Here is a 21,341-nt window from a genome sequence, read left to right on the forward strand (position 1 = left end):
GCCCCGGGTTGGTGGGGGGGACTGTCTAGCAGGGTGATGAGAGGGGATCCAGTGGTGGCTTGTGACTCCTGGAAAAGTGGGAAGAGGGGGTAGATCTGGGCCCACAGTACAGAATAGGCATCAGGTGTTAAGCAGGAGCTGAGAGATGTTCAAGCTGGGGTGGAGGGGCCAGAGGGTCTGGAAGTTGAAGGCCAAGGGAGGCGGCTGGGATCCTTGGTCTCTGAGCCCCATGGGGCCACATACGATCAGCTCCAGTCCGAAGGCCGTGACACTAAAGTCTACAGCAGAGGCACGGTACAGGTACAAATGTTTATTCTACATAAAAATTTCACAAAATGGGCAGCTGGTTGTACCAAGACCTTTGGTGAAGGGGTGGAGGAGGGGGAGGGGAGTCGCTGTTCAAGAAGGCAACACGGACAGCGGTCACAGTCACTGGGCAGGAGCAAAGCCGAGGGAAGGCGGGGCCCAGCCCTGGCCCCGGCCCCTGCTGCATGCGCTCGCATGCACGCTCCTTGCCTGTCAGCGGGCGACGGGTTTTGGGTGGGGGCACATCTCAGACTTGAGAAGTCCCGAGACAGTGGGGAGGAGGGAGGTGCCCCTCCCTGGCTGGCTGCTGAATACTGCATCCTAGACACCTGACACCCACGTGGCATGTCAGTGGTGGGCAGCAAGGGCAGGAAGAGATTGCGGGTGCCTGAAGGGACGCTGACTTCCCGAGCACTAGAGAGCAGGGACCACTGTCCCAAACATGCAACACACAATGGCTTGAGGACCCGACTAGGGCCTGCCGGGGAGAGTGGCTGGCCCGGGCCGTGGGCTTCACCAGTGCAGAGGCCTGACCGGGGCCTGCTCTGCCTCCCTAGCTCCGAGGGCGGCTGGAGACCAGGCACCAGTCAGCCTCTTCCAGAATGTTACCTGGGGTCAGGCGTAGCCCAAAGGGGTTGCTCCTGGGGCTGTAGGAATGTGGGAAGAGAGGCTGAGGCAGCTGAAGACCTGTTGGACTCTGCCCCGAGGCAGGGGAGGAAGCCTGGTCTTGACACGGCCAGAAGCCATACCCGCCACGGCACCCTGAGCCTCCCTGGCAGTGAGTGGCTGTTAGAGGCTTAGAGCTGGGCTGTCTCTCAAGGCCACCCTTCCCCTAACCTGAAAAGCAGCACCATGTGGCCAGCTGGTCCCCAGCCCTCAGGGGGCTTGGCTTATGGGGACAGCTGGAGAGGACACAGGATGGGGCAGATGGGCTGGTCAGTAGGAGGCAAGGTTGGGGTCCAGAGAGCCTTGATCCCAGGAGAGGGCAGACCCCAGGCTGGAGTGGAATTACTGAAGGCCGGGGGAGGGGAGCATGGCTAACTACCCCAGGCGGCCCTGCCTAGAAGGGGAGTGGCCTGGGCCAGGGCCTGAGTCTGTCCCTTGCTGGTCCATCCCCACCCGGCTGGCTGTTTCCCAGCCTGGCTCCCCTCTGCCTCCTCTGTACAGACGCACACTGTCACAAAGATCATGCACACGACGGCTCAGGGCAGGGTGGGAATGGGGGGCCCTGTGCAGAGAAAGGAGCAGTATGGGGTGGGGAGGAGAGGGCTCGAGCCAGAAGGTGGCAGCAGCCAGGGGGCCTCCTGGGGGTGGGCCATCCAGAGCAGAGTGGCGGGTGGGGTGGTTTCTACCCGAAGATGCCTCCGAAGGTGGAGGCAATGACGATGCCCAGGACCACACAGCAGATGATGATCATGATCTTCTTCTGCACAGGGAGGCAAGGAGGGGCCTCAGCGCAGAAGTGGAGCCAGGAGGGAGGCTGAGCCTCTGGGCAGAGCTTTGAGGCTGTGGGGCGGCTGGGGAGGGGGCTCTGGTGAGGGATAAGGGTTGGAGAGTCTGGGGGATTGAATGAGGGAGAAAGTGATGGCTTGGAACGTGTCTGGGTGGGGTTTTAACTGGGCGCTGGAGGCTCTGGTCAGAGCTGAGGGAGGGTGCAGGCAGGATGCGGAGGGGTTTGTGATGGTCCGGGGGCTCTGTGCATGTGTGAGGACGGGGGCTCAGGCAGGGTTGGGGCTACTGACCCGGCGAGCCTTGCTCTGGTACTTGACGGCCTTCTTGGTGTCGGACACAGCCCTCTCCACGTAGTCCACCGAATGTTCCACGTTGTACTCAATCCTGTCAATCATCTCTCCCTGCAGGGCCAGGGGCACCCGAGCTCCAGAGGGCCCCCCTCAGGGTTACGAGGGGGCCCAGGGCAGGATTTCGGGAAAGCAGCCTGAGGTTAGAGAGAAGGGGAGTGTGAGGAGGATGGGGTAGAGCTTCTCACCTGTGCCCTTCGCCTCTGCCAGGCACCCCGCGCAGCTCCCTGAAATGCAGCCATCCTGGGGCGGGAACTGGCCATGCAGCCTCAGCCAAGGGGGCGGGGACCATGCAGAGGACGCTCAGAAGGGGCCCTGACCCCGGGGCTGGACAGAGGACAGCACTGGGCAGAGGAAGGCAGGGGCGGGAGTGGGTGGGCTGGAGTCTGGCCATAGTGACGACGGTGAGTCCCCGACTCCATCCTCCCCAGGCATGATGGTTCCGTCCAGCCCTGACAGGCTTTGGTCTTCAACCTTTAAGACCCCCCTGCGCAGTCCCACAGGCCTCGTGGGCCCTGCAGTCTGGTCCCAGGCAGCCCCCAGAGGCCACTCGACCATGACAATGCCCAGGACTCCCAGCAGCAGCGTGTTGATGGCTGGCCGCTCTCTCCAAGCCCACTGCTCCCGCTGGCGTCCGCAGCGCCATGGTCTCTCGCCCCAGTGGAAGCAGCAGCCCCCTGAAGGCCTCCCTACTTCCTGACTCGGGCCGTGCCACTCCCACACTTAAGACCCTCCAATCTAGAAGAGACTCCAGCAGCCCAGCACTGCCTGCCGAGACCCCATCCCTGTCATCTCCAGCTCTCCCCGTGCTCTAGCCGCCCGGACCTCCTTTCTGCTCCTCACATAAGTCAGGCTCTTGCTGGTCTTGGGACTGTGGTGCTGCTGGTCCCTCTGTCTGGGCCAACTCTTCACTCTTACCCTGGGAAGTCTTCGGAGCTCAAATGCCACCTCCTCAGAGAGGCCTTCCCTGACCACCCCGTCCAAAGTGGCCACTGCAGTGACTGTGTCACCCCAAGTGTGGCCCTTGGACTAGTAGCGTCGGCATCACCCTTGAGCTTGTGAGACGTGCAAGTTCATGAACCCCCACCCCGCCTACCAATCTCTGGGAACGGGGACCAGAATAGGGAAACGTGTAACAAGCCCTCCAGGTGGCTCTTGAGCCCTTTAAAGTTTGAGAACCGCTGCTCTGTCACATCGCCTCCTTCTAACGTCTGGCACAACTGGAGAATATGCCATTCATCGTTTACTTATGCTGCCCTTTTGCCCAACAGACATTAGCTCTCAGGGAGCAGGCCCTCAGCTGTCCTGGTCACGGCTATACCTCCGGCTTCTAGAAAAGTGCCCATCCACAGTGCCCACATGACACACAGCTGGTGAACAAGACAGGACAAGGCTGGGTGAAGGTGGGTAGGGCCATGCAGGGCCTGGGGTCCTGGAGGGCCAAGCAGAGCCATGCAGAGAGGATCCTTCAGGTGGGCAGGACCCTGGGGGCACTTTCAACAGCACGTGGTTAGTTACCTGAAGACTCGGTCCCTCCCGGGCAGGGCAGCATGGCAGGCAGAGAGGGTAGGGTTAGTGCAGCCCTGGGTGCTGCTGGGGGCTGGGCGAGGGACAGTGGGGCCCCGGGCACTCACCTGGCTCTCCACAAGCATGGCCATGTCCGTGAACATGTCGTGCAGCTCCCGGATGCTGTTCTCCAGCTTGATGATCTCACTGTGGCGCGTCTCAATCTCGCTCAGGGCCTGCTTTGAGATGCTGGAGTCCATGATGATCTAGAGGGTGGGAGCAGTGGGCTGGGACCCAGGGACCGGCTGAAGTGAGCCGGGGTGGGGACCGGGACAGCAAGAGGCCAAGGGTGGAAGCAGGCCACTGGGATGGGCAGTGGCCTGAGCAGAACGTTCTGGAAGCAGAGCCTGAGGCTTCTTCCTTAGCCGCAGCTCTCCCCCAACTTTCTGCTCGGCTCTTACTAGCTGTTACCTACTTTCTCTGAGACCTGATTTCCTACCTGTAGATTTCCTACCTGTAACATGGGGCTAACGCTCCCCACCTGTGCCCGTGCATAGTAACAGCTGAGTGGTAGTTCTAACCACCAGTGCTGTAGGAGCCCGAGACGACTGCCCCGAGGGGCCCAGGCCTTGAACGGCCTTTCGGCCTTTCTCCCATCCCCTCTCCTCCTGTTCTTCCTCCCACACTGAATGTAGCTGACACCCCCTCGTAGAACCACACGCCCAAGCAGCCTCCCCTACCTGTGTGCCACCTCCTTCAGGAAGCCCCCCTGCCGGGTAGAACATGGAGCTTCACTTGAATGTAGAGAGGCCAAGGGCACTGTGTCCTCCAAGAGGGGTAAAAGGTCCTGAGGCTGGTGGAAGGAGCCCCTAGCCAGTGGCAAATGTGCAGGGGTAACTAGGAAGCGGACCCGGCTGGGAGGAACCGGGAGACGGGGTCTTAATTCCACCTTTGCCCCTAACATTTGTGTGACCTCTGTCTGGTCCCTAACCCTCTCTGGGACTCGGCCTTCTCTTCTCTAAAACCTGCCTCACAGGTGGCTGTGTCCAAAGACTGCCCAGATCCAGCGCTCTGCACGCACACCAGGGTCCCCAGGGGGAGGGGTCCACACTCACCCCGGAGGCAAAGATGGCGGGGTTCCCACTCTCCAGCATGTCCTCCAGCTCCTCGCTGGTCGTGGTCCGGCCGGCTGTGAGCAGGGGTCACTCTGAGCCCGGCCTTCCTCAGGGTGGTCGGCGGCAGCCCGGCCCCGCCCCTCGGCCCCACCCCCTCAGCTTACTGATCTCCAGCTGCCTCTGGATGCGGCCCTTGCAGCGCTCGCGGTAGTCAGTCTGCGTGGCGTTGTACTCGGACATCACCTCCACAAACTTCCGGGACAGTGTGGAGTGCTGGGGGCCCGAGATGGGGGTGCAGGTGTTAGGCCCAGCCCCACCGGGCCCCAGAGCTTCAGGTGCCCGGCTGCCCGCCCCAGAGGTCCCGCCCACACCTGTGTCTTTCGGATCCTCAGGTCAGCGGATGAGCGGCTCAGGCCTTCCTCCTGCTCGATGCTCTGCTCGATGCCTGGGGAACAGCCGGCTGCTGATAACCTGCCCCATTCACCGCTGCCTCGCCACCCACACACCCAGGATCTGGCTCAGGACCTCCCCTGGGGGGGACTTGTGTTGTCTGTTGAGTGGGGTCACACAGGAAGCAGAGCAAGAGGGGGCTCCCGGCACTGATGGAGGAGGGACCGACAAGGGCTCTTCCAGGCACGATGTGTGTGTGGCTGCGTGCATACACACACACACAGACACACCTGTGAGGCCTCGGGCACACACCAAGCTGTGTATCTGTGTGTGTGTGTGTGTGTGTGTGTGTGTGCACCTACTATGCGCTAGGCCTGGTGGCTCAGGCCCACGCTGTCTCTCTCCTGCTCAGGAAGGCTGTGCATGGAGTGAGGAGCGGGGCATGCCGTGGAGGGGGTCGGGGGGTGGGCAGGGCTAGGTGGCCACAAGCACAGGGCACGGGACCCCTAGGCTTGTGCATTCCGGGGCATGCCTGCCTGTGCTCACGTGAGTGCATGGGGGCTCCTGTGTGGGACCAGGCACTGCTGGCCACTCCTTTAACTCCCTTTAGCTGACAGTGCCCAGAGTGGAACACTCGCTGGACGGAGCCTCAGGCATGTGTCCCAAGGCCCAGCCCAGAGCCTGGCACAAACAGGCCTTGCCAGGTAGCTGCTGAGTAAATGGCGCACAAAGGAAAGCAAGACCCAATGTACCCCTCAGAGTCAGTGAAATTCCATGGGCTGTGTGGGGGGAAGCAGGCCTGGAGTGCCCCCCATATCCCAGACAAGGCCTGGAGCCCAGACTCACTCTTCAATTTGGAGCGAACTTTGTTTGCTGTCTTCTTTATGTCAGACATGAGTTCCTCCAGCTCTTCCTTGGTTTCTGGGGAGGTAGAAGGGGTGGCGGGTAGACACCCTGGGCTCCCCCATGCCTGATCTTCCGGCTCAGGCCCGAGGGGGGGCTCTGGGCAGACCCCGGGTCTCCCCTCGGCCCCTGGCTAAGCGTCTGCCTGCCCCTCCAATCCCGGGCTGCGGCCACACCAGCTGCAGCCTCACCCCTTCTCGTGTGCCTTCCAAGGAGCCTCCCTTCCGCCTTCGCTGGCTCCCCCAGCCCCCTGCAGACAACAGATGGGGCTAAATTTAAGGCAGAAGTAATTGTGGAGCAGCTGGTGATGCTGGAGGTTGCACTGGGGAACGTTTACTTGATACTTGCCTGAGTCGAAGGTGGCGGTACGGGCTCACCTAGCGCTACCTGGTGGCTCTGGGGGTGAACATCCAGCTGATGGGCTGATGCGGGCCAGGGGCCAAGGAGGCAGAAGCCAGCCGCCATCAAGCACCCTGGGCAGGGCAGACCCTGTTCTCTTCACAAAGCCCCCCTCCCCAGGTGCTGAGCTCAGTGAAGGCCAACTGCTGAGTGCCCGGTAGGTGGATGGGGGCTGGAGGCACCCGGTTGGGTGGGAGCTGGGAGAAGAGCTTCAAAGAGGTGGGCCCCTGGGGTACAGTCAGCTCTAGAGGTAGCATGCAGTGGGGCCTATGAGGGGGCGAAGCTGGGGGAGGGCTGTGGCGTAGTTTCTGGCCCTTGTTCCAACCGGAACCATCTCCGTAAAGCTGGCAGAGGCCACGGAGGTGCCCAGCTAGCCCTGCTCCCTGCGGGGGGTTGGCTGGCAAAGTGGGGCAAGATGGCTGCTTCCCTCTGGGGTGCTGGGTGGAGCCCAGCCTCAGGGCAGCCCCCCCATGGCTCCACCCCCTGGAGAAACCAGGACTGAGCTCCTGGCTGGAACCTTTCTCATCCACTCTGTGCTTGCTTCTGGGGCTGGGGCTTCTCCCATAGGGGACTCGGGAGGGGCATTTACAGTGGCTGATCAAGTGGGAGGGCCACTTCCCAAGTGGAATGTGAATGAGGTGGAGTGGGGGGCTTCCAGCAGTGGGGGAAGAGGCCTTGTTTGTAGAAACAAAGGAAAACTCGGTTACCAGCTGCTCTGACGTCGCAGCCTCTTTTGCTCAGACCCAGAATAGCCCAGCCTGGACGGCAGCCCCCAGAGGAGGCAGAGCAAGCCTTGGCCCAGGAAAGCCCCCACTCACCGCCAACTTTCTTTGTGATGCCCCCTCAACTCTGCTCCGCCTCTGCCCTAGAACCCTTAATGGGGAGCCCCTCCCCTTGGGGAGCGCCTGTTAGCCCACATCAGTGACCGTCAGCCGGGTCCTGACTGCCCAGCTCATGGGTGGCGATTCTAAACTGGTCACTAGTGATGTCTGATGAAGCTGGCACAAGGCAGCCAAGGCTGGGGGAGTTGGGCAGTTCCGTCGCCCCCCGCCTGCCCCACCTTCCAGCAGGTGAGGGGCCAACTCCCAGCTCTTTATAGTCTCACCCCACAGTCAGCCCCCTCCTGCGCCTCACCAGGAGTGACCCACCAGGGACACGCGCTGACCCAGATACACATGAGCCCACAGACAAACCACGTCACATACTGCCGTCCCAGACAAACCTCTAGGGAGAGGGGCAAAGCAGAAGGACACAGCGACTGCACTGGATATATGCCCTGCTCTGGGGTGTCCCTCTTTCCTTTCCACCTCTTCCTGGGACAGTCTCGCCGGCTCCCAGCTGACTCACTCTGCCTTCAAAGGGCCTGGCACTGGCCTCAGGTTCAAGCACACTTTGGGGCCGTGGGGAGATTTATTCTGGGTGCTTGAGGAGCCTGGGGCTCCTGTGAGCCTGGGGCTGAGAGGTCATGGATAGAGAGGCATTGCTGGGGTTGAGAACAAAATCAAGCTTTGGGTGCCTGGGTGGTGGGCTATGGGCCGTAGGTCCTTTCCCATGAACACCTGGGCAGCAGCCGGACCCTCCCCCGTGCTTTGTCCTGGGGCCCCATAGGCTGGCGCCTTCCAAAGGAGCTGGAGAAGGGAGAGAGGAGGTGAGCAAGCCGCGAGAACAGGCAGGCAGTGCACACACCCAATCTCATGAGTCCAGGTGGCTGGCCTGGGCCCCAGCCCGTCACTGCCTCCCCAGGGCTGAGGGTGAGCCCCCTCTGTGGGAGGGGGTCACGGGCCTGCATGCTGTCAGCCTGGCCCATGTTAGTGTAGTAGTAATCAACACCTCCACGGGAATCGTGACAGCCAGGTCAGTGGGACCCGTCTGGGGACAGAGTGAAACGCAGACCCACACAGCCTCCCTGTGCAGAGGGAGAGAGGTGACTTCCTGGAGCCCTGAGAACGCCCGGCTCCGGGGTACCAATGGCCAAGTGCCAGAGCTGCCAGCCTTTTCCGGAAACTCTGCCTGCTTGGCCGGCTTGCCCTCCCACAGCGCTGATGCCTCAGAGCTGCCATCTGCTCCCCTGGGGAGGCGAGGGAAAGGGAGAGGCTGCGCTGAGAGGCCTGCTATTGATCAGAGGCTGCTGCCTCCCTCCTTGCTCCCTCCCAGAATCCCAGGGCTACAGCCGGCCGGCCAGCCGTGCTGCCTTAGAAAACAGCCAGCTCACCTGGGGAGGGCGGCTCCGGCGCCTGACCCCGCCCTTCTCACCAGGCATCCGGCAGGTGGTACTGGGCACTGACCACCCGCACCCCGAGCCTGGGACAGCTGTGTTTCCTGAGGCTTCCCATGAGCCCTCCCCAGCCTGGCCAGGCACAGGCAGCCCTCAGCCGACCAGCAATGAAGGGCGTCCCTCCGCAGCAGCGCCTTCCTGGAGGCCTGTGGGGCCCCTCACACCTACACACTCACTCTCATCAGGGTTGGGGGAGGCCAGGATGGCGCTGTGCTTCCGCTTCACCTCCTCCACGTTCTCTGAGATCTTGTCAATGAAGCCGCGGATCTCCTCCACCTGTGGACCAAGGCCAGGTGGTCTGGAGGCAAAACTCCAGGGAGGGGGCTTCTTGGGCCCAGGGCTTGCCCAGAGTAGGGCTAAAGGTCAGGGCTCAGGGCCAGACTGGGCCAGGCTTCAGGGGGTAGGTGAGGGGAGGCGGGGCTGCTCCAAGGATCCTTCTAGACCGGGGTAGGAGTGGGGAGGAATGGGCCATCCCAAACTTTGCTCCCCTCTGAGCCTCAGTCTATTCACTCTCAAAATGGGCTCATTAACTGGCGCCTGTGGGCTGCTGAGCCAGGCGCAGGTGTGTAAGAGCCCTGGCCTGCCTCAGAGGTGAGACGTGGCCACCCCGGGTCTGCCAGTGTTTGGGGAGAGGCAGGTGTGCTGCTCCCACCTGCTCGAAGAACTCATCCATGAAGCGGTCTCGGTCCACGGTGACAGTGACATCATCATCATCATCGCTGTCCTTGGCCTGCACAGGGGTGTGCACACATGAGCGGACCTGTGCTAGGACCACTGGGTTCCGCTGGACCTGGGACACCCAAACTGCCCAGCATCCACATACAACAGGCCCGCAGGCTGCAGCTCCAGGGCCCTTGGCAGGGACAAGGCCTGGCTGTGCCCTCAGCTCCAGCCACAGTGAGACCTGGAGGATCCCTGGGGACCCAGCATGATCATGGAGAGAGGCCTTGCCTGTCAAGTTGGGGACAGGGCCAAGTATCCCCCTCTGTGCCAGGCACTCCTTCCCCTGCTCAGCTGCCTCCCCTCCCCCACAGGACTGGGGTCCTCCCAGCACACCCCTCACCCTAGGGTGCTGCTGGGGAGGCCCTGCCACAGGCTAGGCAAGCAAACCTCAGGGCTTAGTCCCCCGGCCACTGGCCCCAGCTCACACCTTGTCTGAGACAGGTTGCCTGGAGTTCCCAAGCTGGCCCTGAGTTCCAAGCTCCCTCTCAGGAGAGGGCCTTGCAGGGGGAGGCCTGGGCACCACAACCACCTCCCTGCCAAAAGGTGGAATGGCTCAGATATGGGCCATCCCCACAGCACCCAGGCCAGCTTGAGAGCTACTGCCTGTGAGGGGCCTCTGTGATCCGCCAGGCTTGCTCCCTCAGACGGCTCGGGGAACTCTCCCTCCTTGTTAGTCTTGACATTGACCTTGATCCTCTTTCCTTCCAGGCCCAGAGTTGGGTCCGGCAGGCACAAGAGGCCAGTCACGTTGCCACTTGACTCAGGGCCTGCCTCAGCTGCAGGTGCAAGCCTCACCCCGCGGCCCCAGGGGCAGCCGTACAAAAGCCAGCCCATCAGGAGGTGGGGGTGATTACACCTCTGACCTCCCAGCATGCCGGCCACGCTCACTACTGTCCGCCCCACACCTGGAATCAGCCATGGTCGGCCCACTCTGCTGGCAAGGCCAAGGTCCCTCTCCACAGCCAAGGCCCAGATGCTCAGGGCAGGATGGTCACCTGGATTCTCAGGCTGGGTCATGCCTCCTCCTTTCTCAGCGTCCCACAGGGAGGAGGCACTAGCCCTCACCTTGATGCTCTCTTGCGAGGATGGAGACAGGCAGAGGCTGAGGGGACTGGGAGGCTGAGGGGCCAGGGAGGCTGGGGCCCCGCCGGCTGGGGAAGGGGCCGAGTTCTGGGCCCAGCACAGACACTGACTGGCTGAGGGACTTCCCCTCTGGGTCTGTTTGCTCCTCTGTGAAATGGGGACAGTGATGCCGTGCTGGGGGAGGTGGGCTGAGAACGGATGGGGAAGCCCAGCATGTTCTGTAAGGGCTGTGGCCCTGGGGCTCTCGGGGTCCCACTACCCCACCAAAGTGGGACCAACCAAGGGAGGGGGTTGGTTGGGAGCTTTATGGAGGTGGCCCCCCTCCTAAAGAGATCACACCTCCTCCCCCAGCAGCTAAAATAAATCCTCGCTCCCACAAGTGCCTGTGGCTGCCGCCAGGTGGCCCCCATCCCCCACCAAGCCCACCCTTAGCCACAGAGAATCTAGGAGCCATTTCCATACTTTAAGGCCCGGGAACCAAGCCAGAGGAGCACTCCCTAGGAACACCCAGGCAGGGTGCAGCCTGGAGAACCCCAGGGCCCCCTCCCTGGCAGCCTGCCAGGCTGGGAAGTGGCCCTAGGATTTCCTGCCATTCAGCATCCTGGCTTCTCTGTCCTTCTGGTGCCCAGAGAAGGATAGGGGTGGATGGGAAGAGGCAGAAGGAGAATTTTCCAGCTCCCTTCCCTTCCGGAGTGATGACCAGCTAGAGCCAAAGACAAGGGGCCGGAGTCACTGGAGATGAGAGTCACTGCCAGGGACCCCGGGGCTGATGCCTCCCTTTGGGCCTCAGCTTGCCCATCTGTGAAATGGACTTATCTTCTCCAGGCATCCAGCCAGTTGTGACCTGCTACCTGCACAGCCTCCCTGCACAGAGGCTGGACTTGTGTAGTTTCTCCAACAGAAGGGTGGCGGGAGAGATGCCACATCTTCCTCCATGCTCTCTATCAATTGGAGGGTTTAGGGCCTGACCTCACAGCCTGGGTCAAACAGCTGTGGCTCTGAGCAAAACATGGAGGGGATGCTCCAAGGGTACCCTTCCTTACCAAGTGCTACTACTTCTTCCTCCTCAGGACCTTTTCACCCTCACCCCCCTCTTCAACTCACTGCCCCAGCCTGAAATCTGATCCCACCACACTCCGCCTATAACCTATAACCATCTCCCTGCCCCTATAATCTACCCACGATCCTCCCTGCTGCCCCCACGTGGCCCCCTCTGCCGGCAGTGCCAATTCCATGAAGCTGACATTCCCCTCGTCCTTAGATGCCACCTCCTTCGGAAGCCTTCCTCAGCTCCCTGGGGTGGGTATCTTGCTCCTCTGGTTCCCCACACCCTATTCGCATCCCTACTGGGCCACAGGCACACACTCTCAAGCCCTAAGGGACCTGAAAAGTCACCTTGGCCGCAGCATCTAGCCGCAGCTTTCACACCTCCGGGGATGGAGAGCCCACCAGCTCTCCCAGGCACTTCTGCCTATCTGGGGCAGCCCCAATTGTTAGAAAGTCCTTCCCTTTCCTGCGGTGTGGCCCCAGGCCGTAAAGAACCTGTTGGTGCCCTCTCCCTGGGCTGGCCCCGCCAGAGATGTGAAGGTAGCATCCGCATCCTTCCCGGGTTTTTCTTCTCAAGTTGACCATTCCCTCCCCTTCAGATCCTTCCCAGAGGCCTTAAGTTGCAGCCCCTGCCCCAGACTTGTTCCACTTAGCCTCTGTCTTCTCCAGCAGTACAAGATATAAACTGAATCTGCTGCTGATTGTGGTCTGAGCAGTGCCAAAGAGCTGACCCATCACCTCCCTCTTTCTACATAGTCTACCTCTGTTAATGCAGCCAGGGATCACAGAAGTGATCATATAGTTCTTCCTGCCAAGGAAAGCCCCCAAGCCCTTCCCCACCCTGTTTACTTGGTTGGATTTTGGGCTCAAGGGAAGGATCTTCATTTGTTCTGATCCTTGCTTCAGTTTGTGAGAATCTGACGGTTTATGCCTTTGTTGCCCCCTGCAACTTCATCCACATCTAGGCCAAAGCCCTGAATGATCAGGGCACCAGCTCCCTTGGGAATCCGCCAGCCCTCTCTAAGTGGCAGTCACAGCTCCGGAAAGAGGGCTGGACTAGAGTTGGGGACTTGAGAGGCTGCAGCGTGTTGGCAGCAGCTGGAGTCGTGAGGCAGTTATAAGCTCAAAGGTACAAACATCTTCTGGACAAACCCACCCAGACATCATATGGGCACCCTGCCTGCCACCTGGCCAAAACTAAGTTCCACTTCTTTCTCCTGAGCCCCCTTCTCTGAACCCCCCTGCTCAGAACCCCCGTTCTCAAGAGTCCCCCAAGTCAGAAACTGGGGGGAGCATCCACACTCTTCCTCCTCCTCTCACATCCAACCAACATCCAATTTGTCTTAGTGTTTGTTTTTTGGTTCTAGTGTTCATGGGTTCTCAACCCTGGCCCAGGACCTGAGTCTCTCGGTGCGGGATTAAAAAACAAAACAAAACAGCTTCCAGACCAAATGAGAATCTATGGGGATGGGGCTGGTGAGGTTAAGTTCTTTTTAAGCACCCCCAGGATTGAGAATCACTGGTCTGGTCTCACTCCTCTCTGGCCGGCTGGCTATGTCGGCTCCAGCCTCATCACCTTTAGCCTGAGCAATCAGAAAAGACAATCGGGGCGGGAGTGAGCAAGCACTGCCCCACCACAGGGACCTGCTGCAACAGGGGAGAGGATATCCCACTAGAACCACCACGCGTGCAGCCCTGGTGGTCTCTCCAGGCAGAGGCTCCAGGATTCCAGGATACCCTCCTGGAAGTAAGAGTGTGAATCCTCCAACGGGTGCGGAGGCCAGGCAGCCTCCAGGCCCGTCCTGGGGGATGGCGGCAGGCGGGCAGGCAGGCTTGATTCATTCCTGCTGGAGCAGCAGTTGCTGTTGTCTGTCTCGAGGGCTATTTTTTTTCCCCCTTGTTCTTTTTAATGACTAATCAAAGCCGGTATTGCTAAAGCAGAGAGGCCCAGAGCTGAGTCAGGGGTGTGCGAGAGACCCAGCTGGGTCTCCAGAAAGAGAGGGCTCTCCTTTCTGACCCCTCCCTCCTTTCCCCATCCTGCAAACCTCCCCCTCCCCCAGATCCCTGCCCTCAGCCGGGTCTACCCCTTAGCAGGGCCCCAGAGCAGCTCAGGGAGGCAGCTTCGGGCTGTGGGGAGGGGCTGAGCTCTACCTCCCTCCAGGTGCTGTGTGACCTTGGATAAACTCCTGGCTCTTTCTGACCTCAGTTTTCCATCTGTAAAATAGCAGGTTGGACTAGATAGTTCCTGGAGGCCACCTGTACCTCAGATGAACACGTGCCCAAATCCACTGGCTTTTTTTGGTGGTGGGGGGGGAAACTCCAAGGAGGTGATGAGAAGGAACGAAGGAAGGAGGGGGCCCCTAGCCTGGGTCTATTCTTACCCCCCCGTTTCTTCTGCTCTGCAGGGCAAAGCCGGCTGGCTCCACTGCACAGACAAATGAGCGTGGAGAGGTTAAGGCACCAACCTGCCTGCTGTTGCCCCGGGACCCCCAGTCTCTTCCCAGCAGTGAGAGAGAAAAAGGGAACCGGTCAGCAGAGTGCTGCCCCGGTGTGCTGGGCCCTGCTCTAGACCAGATGTCAGGCCCACCCGCCATTCTCTCTCGGTTGGGCATCCTAGCCCCTCTGCCTTTACTCACACTGGTCCCTTCTTTTGGACCACCCTCCCTCCTCCCATTCAAATCCAACTCCTCCTTCTGGGCCATCCCAAGTCCTCTCCTTCCAGGAAGGTTCTCCCTGGGTCTGGCTACCCCATTCTCCCTCCTCTTTCCTGTCGCAGGCCCCTCTGTGTCTCACATGGCCCAGAATGTAGATAAACACCATTCTGGGCCCAGGGAGGGGTGGGTCAGCTCCGAGGAGTTCTCGGAAAGAAAACCAGGGAGGCCTCTGAACTGGGGGAAGGAGGCAGCTGCAGGCCAGGCGGGGCTGCCTGGGGACACCTTGTCCCCAAAGTCTCCCCGGTTGTATACTCTGGTGACCCAGGTCTTCACCTGTCCTGGCCTCCAGGCTGCCCTTTTGATCTCTGAGAGCTGTGGAGAGCATTCAGGTCCCCACACCGGCCCGCAAGGACCCCTTCATTCTCCCTCTGCATGAGAGAATCAGCTCCAGAAGAGATGAGGGATGGAGAAGGCTGGAGGGCTGGGCCTGGCCTGCAGCGCTGAGGAAACGTGCTAGCTCCTTCCCCAAGTGTGACTTTTATAAATAAGCTCCCTTCGCCTTCCTTCCAAATGTGGTGGGGAAGGAGGAGGAGGGGGGAGGAGGAGGGAGGGAGGCTGGGTGTGGTGCAAGTGGCTGTCCCAAGCACCACCCTCTGTCCAGCCCAGCTAGCACTGGAGTCTCAGTTCCTGGGGATTCTGGTTCCTGGGGTTCAAGGTCTCCCCCAGATATGGAGTCAGAGTCAGGAGACCTGTGACCACCCCTCTTGCCCTGAGAAACTGGGTTCTAGGTTTTCCTACCTCCACTTCATAGATAGGAATCTATGCAGCCCAGAGGGAGACCTGTGGGAATGGCAGCCCCCCTAGACTAATGGTTCCACCCCACCCAGTGTGGGCTCCTGCCAGCGGACCCTCAAGGCTGCTAGAAACCCCCAAGGGGCAGAGCCACCCGGCCATGAGTACAGCAGCCTGCATGGGCGCTGAATGCCTGGACTGGGGGACTGTCTGGAGAGGAAGACTCAGTTTATTTTCAGACAAGCCAGGCCTCACCACCTAAAGACCACTCTGGCTAGCGTGTGTGCGTGTATGTGGGCTGCCTGGGGGGAAGGGGGGAATCACAGACACACCAGAGCAAAGAGCTGGCTTCAAGCTTCCTACAGCCCAAGATCTCTTAGGCCTTAGGTCTCAGCCAGGTCTGAGTGTGACTATTTTTAGGACTAGGTGAAGCCCCTTTCTACCATCCCACTTCATCTTCCAGGCCAGCCACATCTCCTTTGTGCCTCAGTTTTCCCTTCAGCAGAGGGGATGAAGCTGATGAGTCAGAGAATGTCAGATGTAAAGGACTGTGTTCTCCCTGATCACCTGGTTCCCACATACACTCTCGCCTGACCCACCAGGCACCCAAACACCAGCAAATGCACCACACGGCCATTCATCACCAAGATAACCACACTCCTTCTGACTCAACCAAGCACAGGAAACTTGAGGGCAACCACAAGGGCTGGTGGGGGAAGTGTTTAGACACCATACACGACATGAGGGAGCATCTTCTTCCTTTGAAACCTTGTGGGGTTTACTCCGGGGGCTGGGCACTCAGCCAGGAATAACACAGGTCTGACGGGAGAGTGGTGGCTGGCAGATAGAGCAAGAGGGACACGGAGGCAGGAGAGCACAGGTCCCAGCCCCACGCTGCCCAGGAGACAAGATTGGTACAACGGGCGGGAGACCCAGGCACAAATGCAGGGAACCTATGGGCAGAGAGGACAAGCGATGGGATCAAAAGTCCAAAGGACCCTTGGAACTTTCCATAGCAGGGGACCCAGGTCTCTGGCTCTAAGGTGGGTAGCAGGGGAAGTGTTCTGGGGAGACACTGAGCTAGCCCCCGCCACAGAGATCAGCAGGTGGGGGCCTTCCAGCAGGGGGGTCAGCCAGGGCATCAGAGGAGCCTTAACTGGGTCTAGAGCCCTGATGCCCCTCTCCCCACAGACAGGCTTCCCTTCCTTCTCTGTCCCCCCCCAGACCCCCACCCCAGGATTGCCATCTTTAAAGGGAGAGGTGCGAACACCCTGGTTAATAGCAGAGGCCAGGGGAGGGGGGCCCTGATGATGAGAAGCAGGCGGCAGGGGTCTCTGTCAGGGCTGGGAGAGGGCGGGCTCTGACTCAGAACCTTTGCGCATCCTTCTACTTCCCCCACCGGAACCCCGCCCCAGAAGCCACACCCCAGGAGCCTCCGAAACACAGGTGGAAAAATAGGTTCAGGTCGGAATCAGACCAGGGAACCCCGGAAGGGTCTGGAAACGCCGGCCCGGGCTGCCCGGAAGCCAGGAAGGTGGACCGGGAGCGGGTCTGACCCGCCCGGACCAGGGCGGGCAGCAGATGCCGATCGCCACCGGGTGGGGAGCCACAGGTGATGGGAGCTACAGGTGATGGAAGGTGATGGGGGCGGCGGTCGCCCCGCGAGACCGCGCCCAACGGAGGAGCCCGGCCCCACCCGACCGCCCCGTTTCCGCAGCGCGCCCTGCAGCGGGGCTCTGGACAGGGGACCGCCCGCGGCCCCTTCCCACCGGTCCCGCCGTCTGTCTAAACCAGAGGGAGGGCAGGAGGGTCAGAGATGAGGCACCGTGGGGAGAGAGAGTCGGGACCTGCTCCGCGGGGCGAGGGAGAGGCCAGGCTTCGGTCCCGCCACCGATATTCCAGAATACCCCTCCGACCCCCGAAAAGAAGGGGGCGCCGAAAAGTTTATCCAGGACCCCGGGCTCCAGCCGCCAGTCCGCGAACCATCGGAGCCGAGCTCACGCGAGCCCGTGACCCCAGTGGGTCCAAGGGGCGGGACCCGGATGGGGGTCCCCGGCTCGGCACTGCTCCCTCCCACCCTGGCCAGGGACGCAGGGACTACCGCCCCAGCGGTCGCCAGAGCTGGTCGGGGAGCAGCCCGGGCGCTGGGCGCGGGCGGCGAGGGGCGCCGCGCAGGGGCCGGACTCACCGTGCGGAGCTCCTGTGTTCGGTCCTTCATGCTCCCGGGAGTGGCAGCGGCACCGGCTTCAGCCCTGTGAGCCCCGCATGCGCGGCGGCCGCCCCGCGGCTGCGCAGCGCCAGCCCGGCCCCGCCCCGGCCCCCGGGACCCCGGCCCAGCCCCCAGCCCGGCCCCGCCCCGCGCCCGCCCCGCCCTGGTGGGTCCCAGCCTAGAACCCAATTCTGGGACGCTGGCTCCCCGCTCCCACTGCCCACCCTCCCCCCCACCCAATCAGGTCCTCCGAAGGGTCACAGCCCTGGGACCTCATCCCCCTGCGTTCTCAACGCCCGCCTGATCCCTGCCTGGGGTCGGTTCCCAGAGTCTCTGCTCCCTCCCGTCCCAACTCCGTCCTCCCTCCGTCCCATCCCTCGACTCAGCCGCTCAGCAACCCTCCTTCTGGACCCTGGCTCTTCACCCCCAGAGCCCCTCATATCCCCGGGGATTTGCTAGAGGTTAAACCCCACCTCACTCCTTAGTTTTATTGCCTTGGGACCTCCAGCATCCCTCTCCAAAAGCCTCCTCCAGCCAAAACCCTCTAGAGTTCCAGCCTTTGAGCCCCTACCCGTCCTGCCTTCTCCCAGCGTCTCATCCAGACTCAGGCTCTGGCCCCTTCTTTCCCCAGGATTCCTCAGTTCACAGTCTGATGCTGAGTGACCACCACTTTTCCTTTAGTTTCCACTCCCAGCAAGATGCAGGCACCCCTCTGTTTTTGGGGAAGGTGATCTAAGTTATAGCCCCATCTCCTTCCCCTTTCCCTGTATTCCCAGCCCTGCATCCCAGCCCCGGGCCTGAGATCCTACTTCCTAGCTAGAAGCTGGGAGTAGCTAAGCAGGGGCCAAACTCCTCTGGACTAATGGGAAGGTCTTCTCAGTACTGTGGAGGGGTGGTGGGTGGGGGCTAGTCAGTAGCAGATGCTTCTTTTCTGGTTCCTGCCAGCATCTTGTTGAGCGGCAGCCACACACACACCCCCAGCTGCCCCCTCTGTGCCCTGGCCCAGATGCTCTGACTTCAAGCCAAGCACTCCCCCTTCCCTTCCCCAGGGCTGCCAAGGTGTTGCTCTGGAGCTGGGCCAGCCCCCTGCTGACCAGTGTGTCCAGGCCCGGCACTTCTCCCAGACTGTGGGCACAGGTTAGCTGGCTGCCAGACAGGCTGGAGACACTGTTCCAGCCATCCCTCCTTCCCTGGAAAGTCTGGTCCAAGCCTAGCTCAGATGTGGCCTGGCATGTGAGGCAGCCACACCCCTGTCACTTGTCCAGACCTCAGCCTTGAGTGTCCCACAGAGCAAGTGTTGGTGGTGCCCCATTTGACAGATGCGAGACCAGGACTCATCTGCTAGAGGGACTTGCCCAGGGTTACAGGGAACAGGTGGCAGGGAAGCTGCTGATTCCTGGTTCAGAGTACTTTCCTCTGTGCAGGGTGACTCAGTGGGGTGAGTCATGGGTGCAGCCCCAGAGCCCAGTGTCTGGCCCTGTGGGGAGAGGGCAGGAAGGGGAGACACAGTTGCTGCCCTCAGAGAATCCTGGTGTCATGCCAAGCATCACTTACGGAGATGAATATTAAATGGTAGCATGAAAAATGAATAGAGAATGAATGTGTGCCCTTCAGCGTAAACTGCCTTTCTGATACAGGTCTTACTCTCATTCATTCATTCATTCATCAAACATTACCTGGGAATGCATGTTCTGGGGACACTGTTCTGCACTTAAGGTGCTCCTAGAGTGGTGGGAGAGACAGACATGGTTTCAATATGTGAAGGATTCAGGGTGGCTTCCCAGAGCCAGTGACGTTCAAGCTGGATATTGAAGGAGTGGCATTGCAGCAGGCAGTGGTGCAGGCATTCTAGACAGAAGGAGTGTGCCCAGATGCTGGGGTGAGGGTGGAGAGCAACTGGAGAACCTCAGGAGCCTGCTGCGGTGCTCAGGTGTGGGGATGAGCTTGGGTGGGAGATGAGTCCAGTGAGGAAGGCCTTGAACGTTAAACTTCATTGTGCACACAAGGGGGGAGGCAATCAAGGGTCCGACTTCCATTCCCTTAATCAAAAAGCATCTACTATGTGCTGACTATTCTAGATGTTGGGGACATGGCAGAAAACCAGACAAAGTCCTTGCCCTCATGGGGTTCTAGTAGAGGAGAGAGATGATAAACAAACAAATAACATACATGACGGTGATAATATATTATGAAGAAGTTAAAGCAGGACAGAAGGAGTAGGGTGCCGGGTTTGAGGCAGGATTCCAGTTTTAAAACAGGTGGTCAAGGAGGGCCTTGCTGAGAAGGTGTCACTTGAATAAATATCTAAAGGAGGTGAGGGGGGCTTCCCTGGTGGCGCAGTGGTTAAGAATCCACCTGCCGAGCGGCTGCAACGCCGAGCGGAGGAGGCAGGAACCCTAAGGCAAGCAGGGGCTGGGTGGGGACCATGGCTGGGATCACCACCATCGAGGCGGTGAAGCGCAAGATCCAGGTTCTGCAGCAGCAGGCCGATGATGCAGAGGAGAGGGCCGAGCGCCTCCAGCGGGAAGTGGAGGGAGAAAGGCGGGCCCGGGAACAGGCTGAGGCTGAGGTGGCCTCCTTGAACCGTAGGATCCAGCTGGTTGAAGAGGAGCTGGACCGCGCTCAAGAGCGCCTGGCCACTGCCCTGCAAAAGCTGGAGGAAGCTGAGAAAGCTGCTGATGAGAGTGAGAGAGGTATGAAGGTTATTGAAAACCGAGCCTTAAAAGATGAAGAAAAAATGGAACTCCAGGAAATCCAACTCAAAGAAGCTAAGCACATTGCAGAAGAGGCAGATAGGAAGTATGAAGAGGTGGCTCGTAAGTTGGTGATTATTGAGGGAGACTTGGAACGCACAGAGGAGCGAGCTGAGCTGGCAGAGTCCCGTTGCCGAGAGATGGATGAGCAGATCAGACTGATGGACCAGAACCTGAAGTGTCTGAGTGCTGCTGAAGAAAAGTACTCTCAAAAAGAAGACAAATATGAGGAAGAGATAAAGATTCTTACTGATAAACTCAAGGAGGCAGAGACCCGTGCTGAGTTTGCTGAGAGATCGGTAGCCAAGCTGGAAAAGACAATTGATGATTTGGAAGATAAACTGAAATGCACCAAAGAGGAGCACCTCTGTACACAAAGGATGCTGGACCAGACTCTGCTTGACCTGAATGAGATGTAGAGCACCCCAGTCCCATCCTGCCGCTGCTCCTCCCTCTGACCCCGACTCCGCTGAGGCCAGCCTGCCCGAAGCTGACCTTTAAACTGAGGGCTGATCTTTAACTGGAAGGCTGCTTTTTCCTTTCGCCACCTCTCCCACCCCCACCCCTGTGTCCTTTTCGCCAAACTGTCTCTGCCTCTCCCCAGAGAGTCCATTTGGGCTAGAGGCTGAGCACCTTTGGGAACAACGTTTAAGGGAATGTGAGCACAATGCTAAGTGTCTTTAAAAGCATGTTGTGATGTACACATTTTGTAATTATCTTTTCTGTTGTTGTTGATGTAGCAGCCATTTGTAAAACATTCCAGATAATTCCATAGTTTTGAAGCAGCAGTCTAATCCCTTTCTCACTTTTGGAAGGTAACTTTTCAGCTTAATGCATGTTGCCCTCTCCGTAGAGGAGGGGAAAAGGTATGGGCATGCCTTACTGAGAGCCAAACAGCCCAGAGAAGGACTCCATTTTGGGAAACCTTATTGCTCTGTAAAAAGTACCCGCCAAACCAGAAAGGTGATTCCAGAAGGAGTTAGCCAAAAAAAAAAAGCTCTGTTCAGGTTTTCAGCTTTACGGTATCTTTGGGCAACTTTTTTTTCCATCAGAAGTGACCAGATGAAATCAAGATGGTGAGACCTCTGAGACCAAATCCTTGTCCCAGCTCTACCCTGTTCCCAGCCGCTCACAGAATGGGTCATGTGCCCCTTATTTTGAGGCGACCACTTATTTGCTCTCCCGCCTCCTTGAAAGAAAGGAAAGAAAATTATGTTTTACCACTGATTTAGCCATATGAAACTCATCTCATCACCCTTTTCTGGGTCTGAAGCTGCTGTCTCTAAAAGTGCCATCTCATTGTGCATTGTATCAGTTAGTGCTGGAGAAATCTTGAATAGCTTATGTACAAAATTGTTTTTTAAATTTTATATTATTTTGAAACTTT

The 21,341-nt window shown here is 59.5% G+C and overlaps 2 protein-coding genes across 4 annotated transcripts; one reads left to right on the forward strand and one right to left on the reverse strand.

Moving 5' to 3' along the window:
- Positions 1–376: 376 nt before the first annotated feature.
- STX1A (syntaxin 1A) lies at positions 377–17,222 on the reverse strand. 2 transcript variants are annotated; one of them, XM_007186544.2, is made up of 10 exons: positions 17,181–17,222; positions 9,346–9,423; positions 8,870–8,969; positions 5,963–6,037; positions 5,098–5,171; positions 4,891–4,999; positions 4,727–4,800; positions 3,740–3,877; positions 2,049–2,159; positions 377–1,732 (listed from the first exon to the last, which is right to left on the reverse strand). In XM_007186544.2, the coding sequence occupies exons 1-10, from the start codon at positions 17,208–17,210 to the stop codon at positions 1,655–1,657; spliced, it is 867 nt and encodes a 288-aa protein (XP_007186606.2). In that variant the 5' UTR covers positions 17,211–17,222; the 3' UTR covers positions 377–1,654. The 2 variants fall into 2 exon arrangements, with proteins under 2 accessions (XP_007186606.2, XP_057385269.1); XM_057529286.1 differs by lacking the exon at positions 377–1,732 and having other exon boundaries at positions 2,070–2,242; positions 17,181–17,220.
- Positions 17,223–19,568: 2,346 nt separating this feature from the next.
- LOC103002139 (tropomyosin alpha-3 chain) lies at positions 19,569–21,310 on the forward strand. Of its 2 annotated transcripts, XM_007186543.3 has the most exons (2): positions 19,691–19,758; positions 19,893–21,310. In XM_007186543.3, the coding sequence occupies exons 1-2, from the start codon at positions 19,691–19,693 to the stop codon at positions 20,371–20,373; spliced, it is 549 nt and encodes a 182-aa protein (XP_007186605.2). In that variant the 3' UTR covers positions 20,374–21,310. The 2 variants fall into 2 exon arrangements, with proteins under 2 accessions (XP_007186604.2, XP_007186605.2); XM_007186542.2 differs by having other exon boundaries at positions 19,569–21,307.
- The last annotated feature ends 31 nt before the right edge of the window (positions 21,311–21,341 follow it).

This window comes from Balaenoptera acutorostrata, chromosome 15 (assembly GCF_949987535.1).
Source record: "Balaenoptera acutorostrata chromosome 15, mBalAcu1.1, whole genome shotgun sequence".
In the NCBI taxonomy this organism is placed as follows: domain Eukaryota; kingdom Metazoa; phylum Chordata; class Mammalia; order Artiodactyla; family Balaenopteridae; genus Balaenoptera; species Balaenoptera acutorostrata.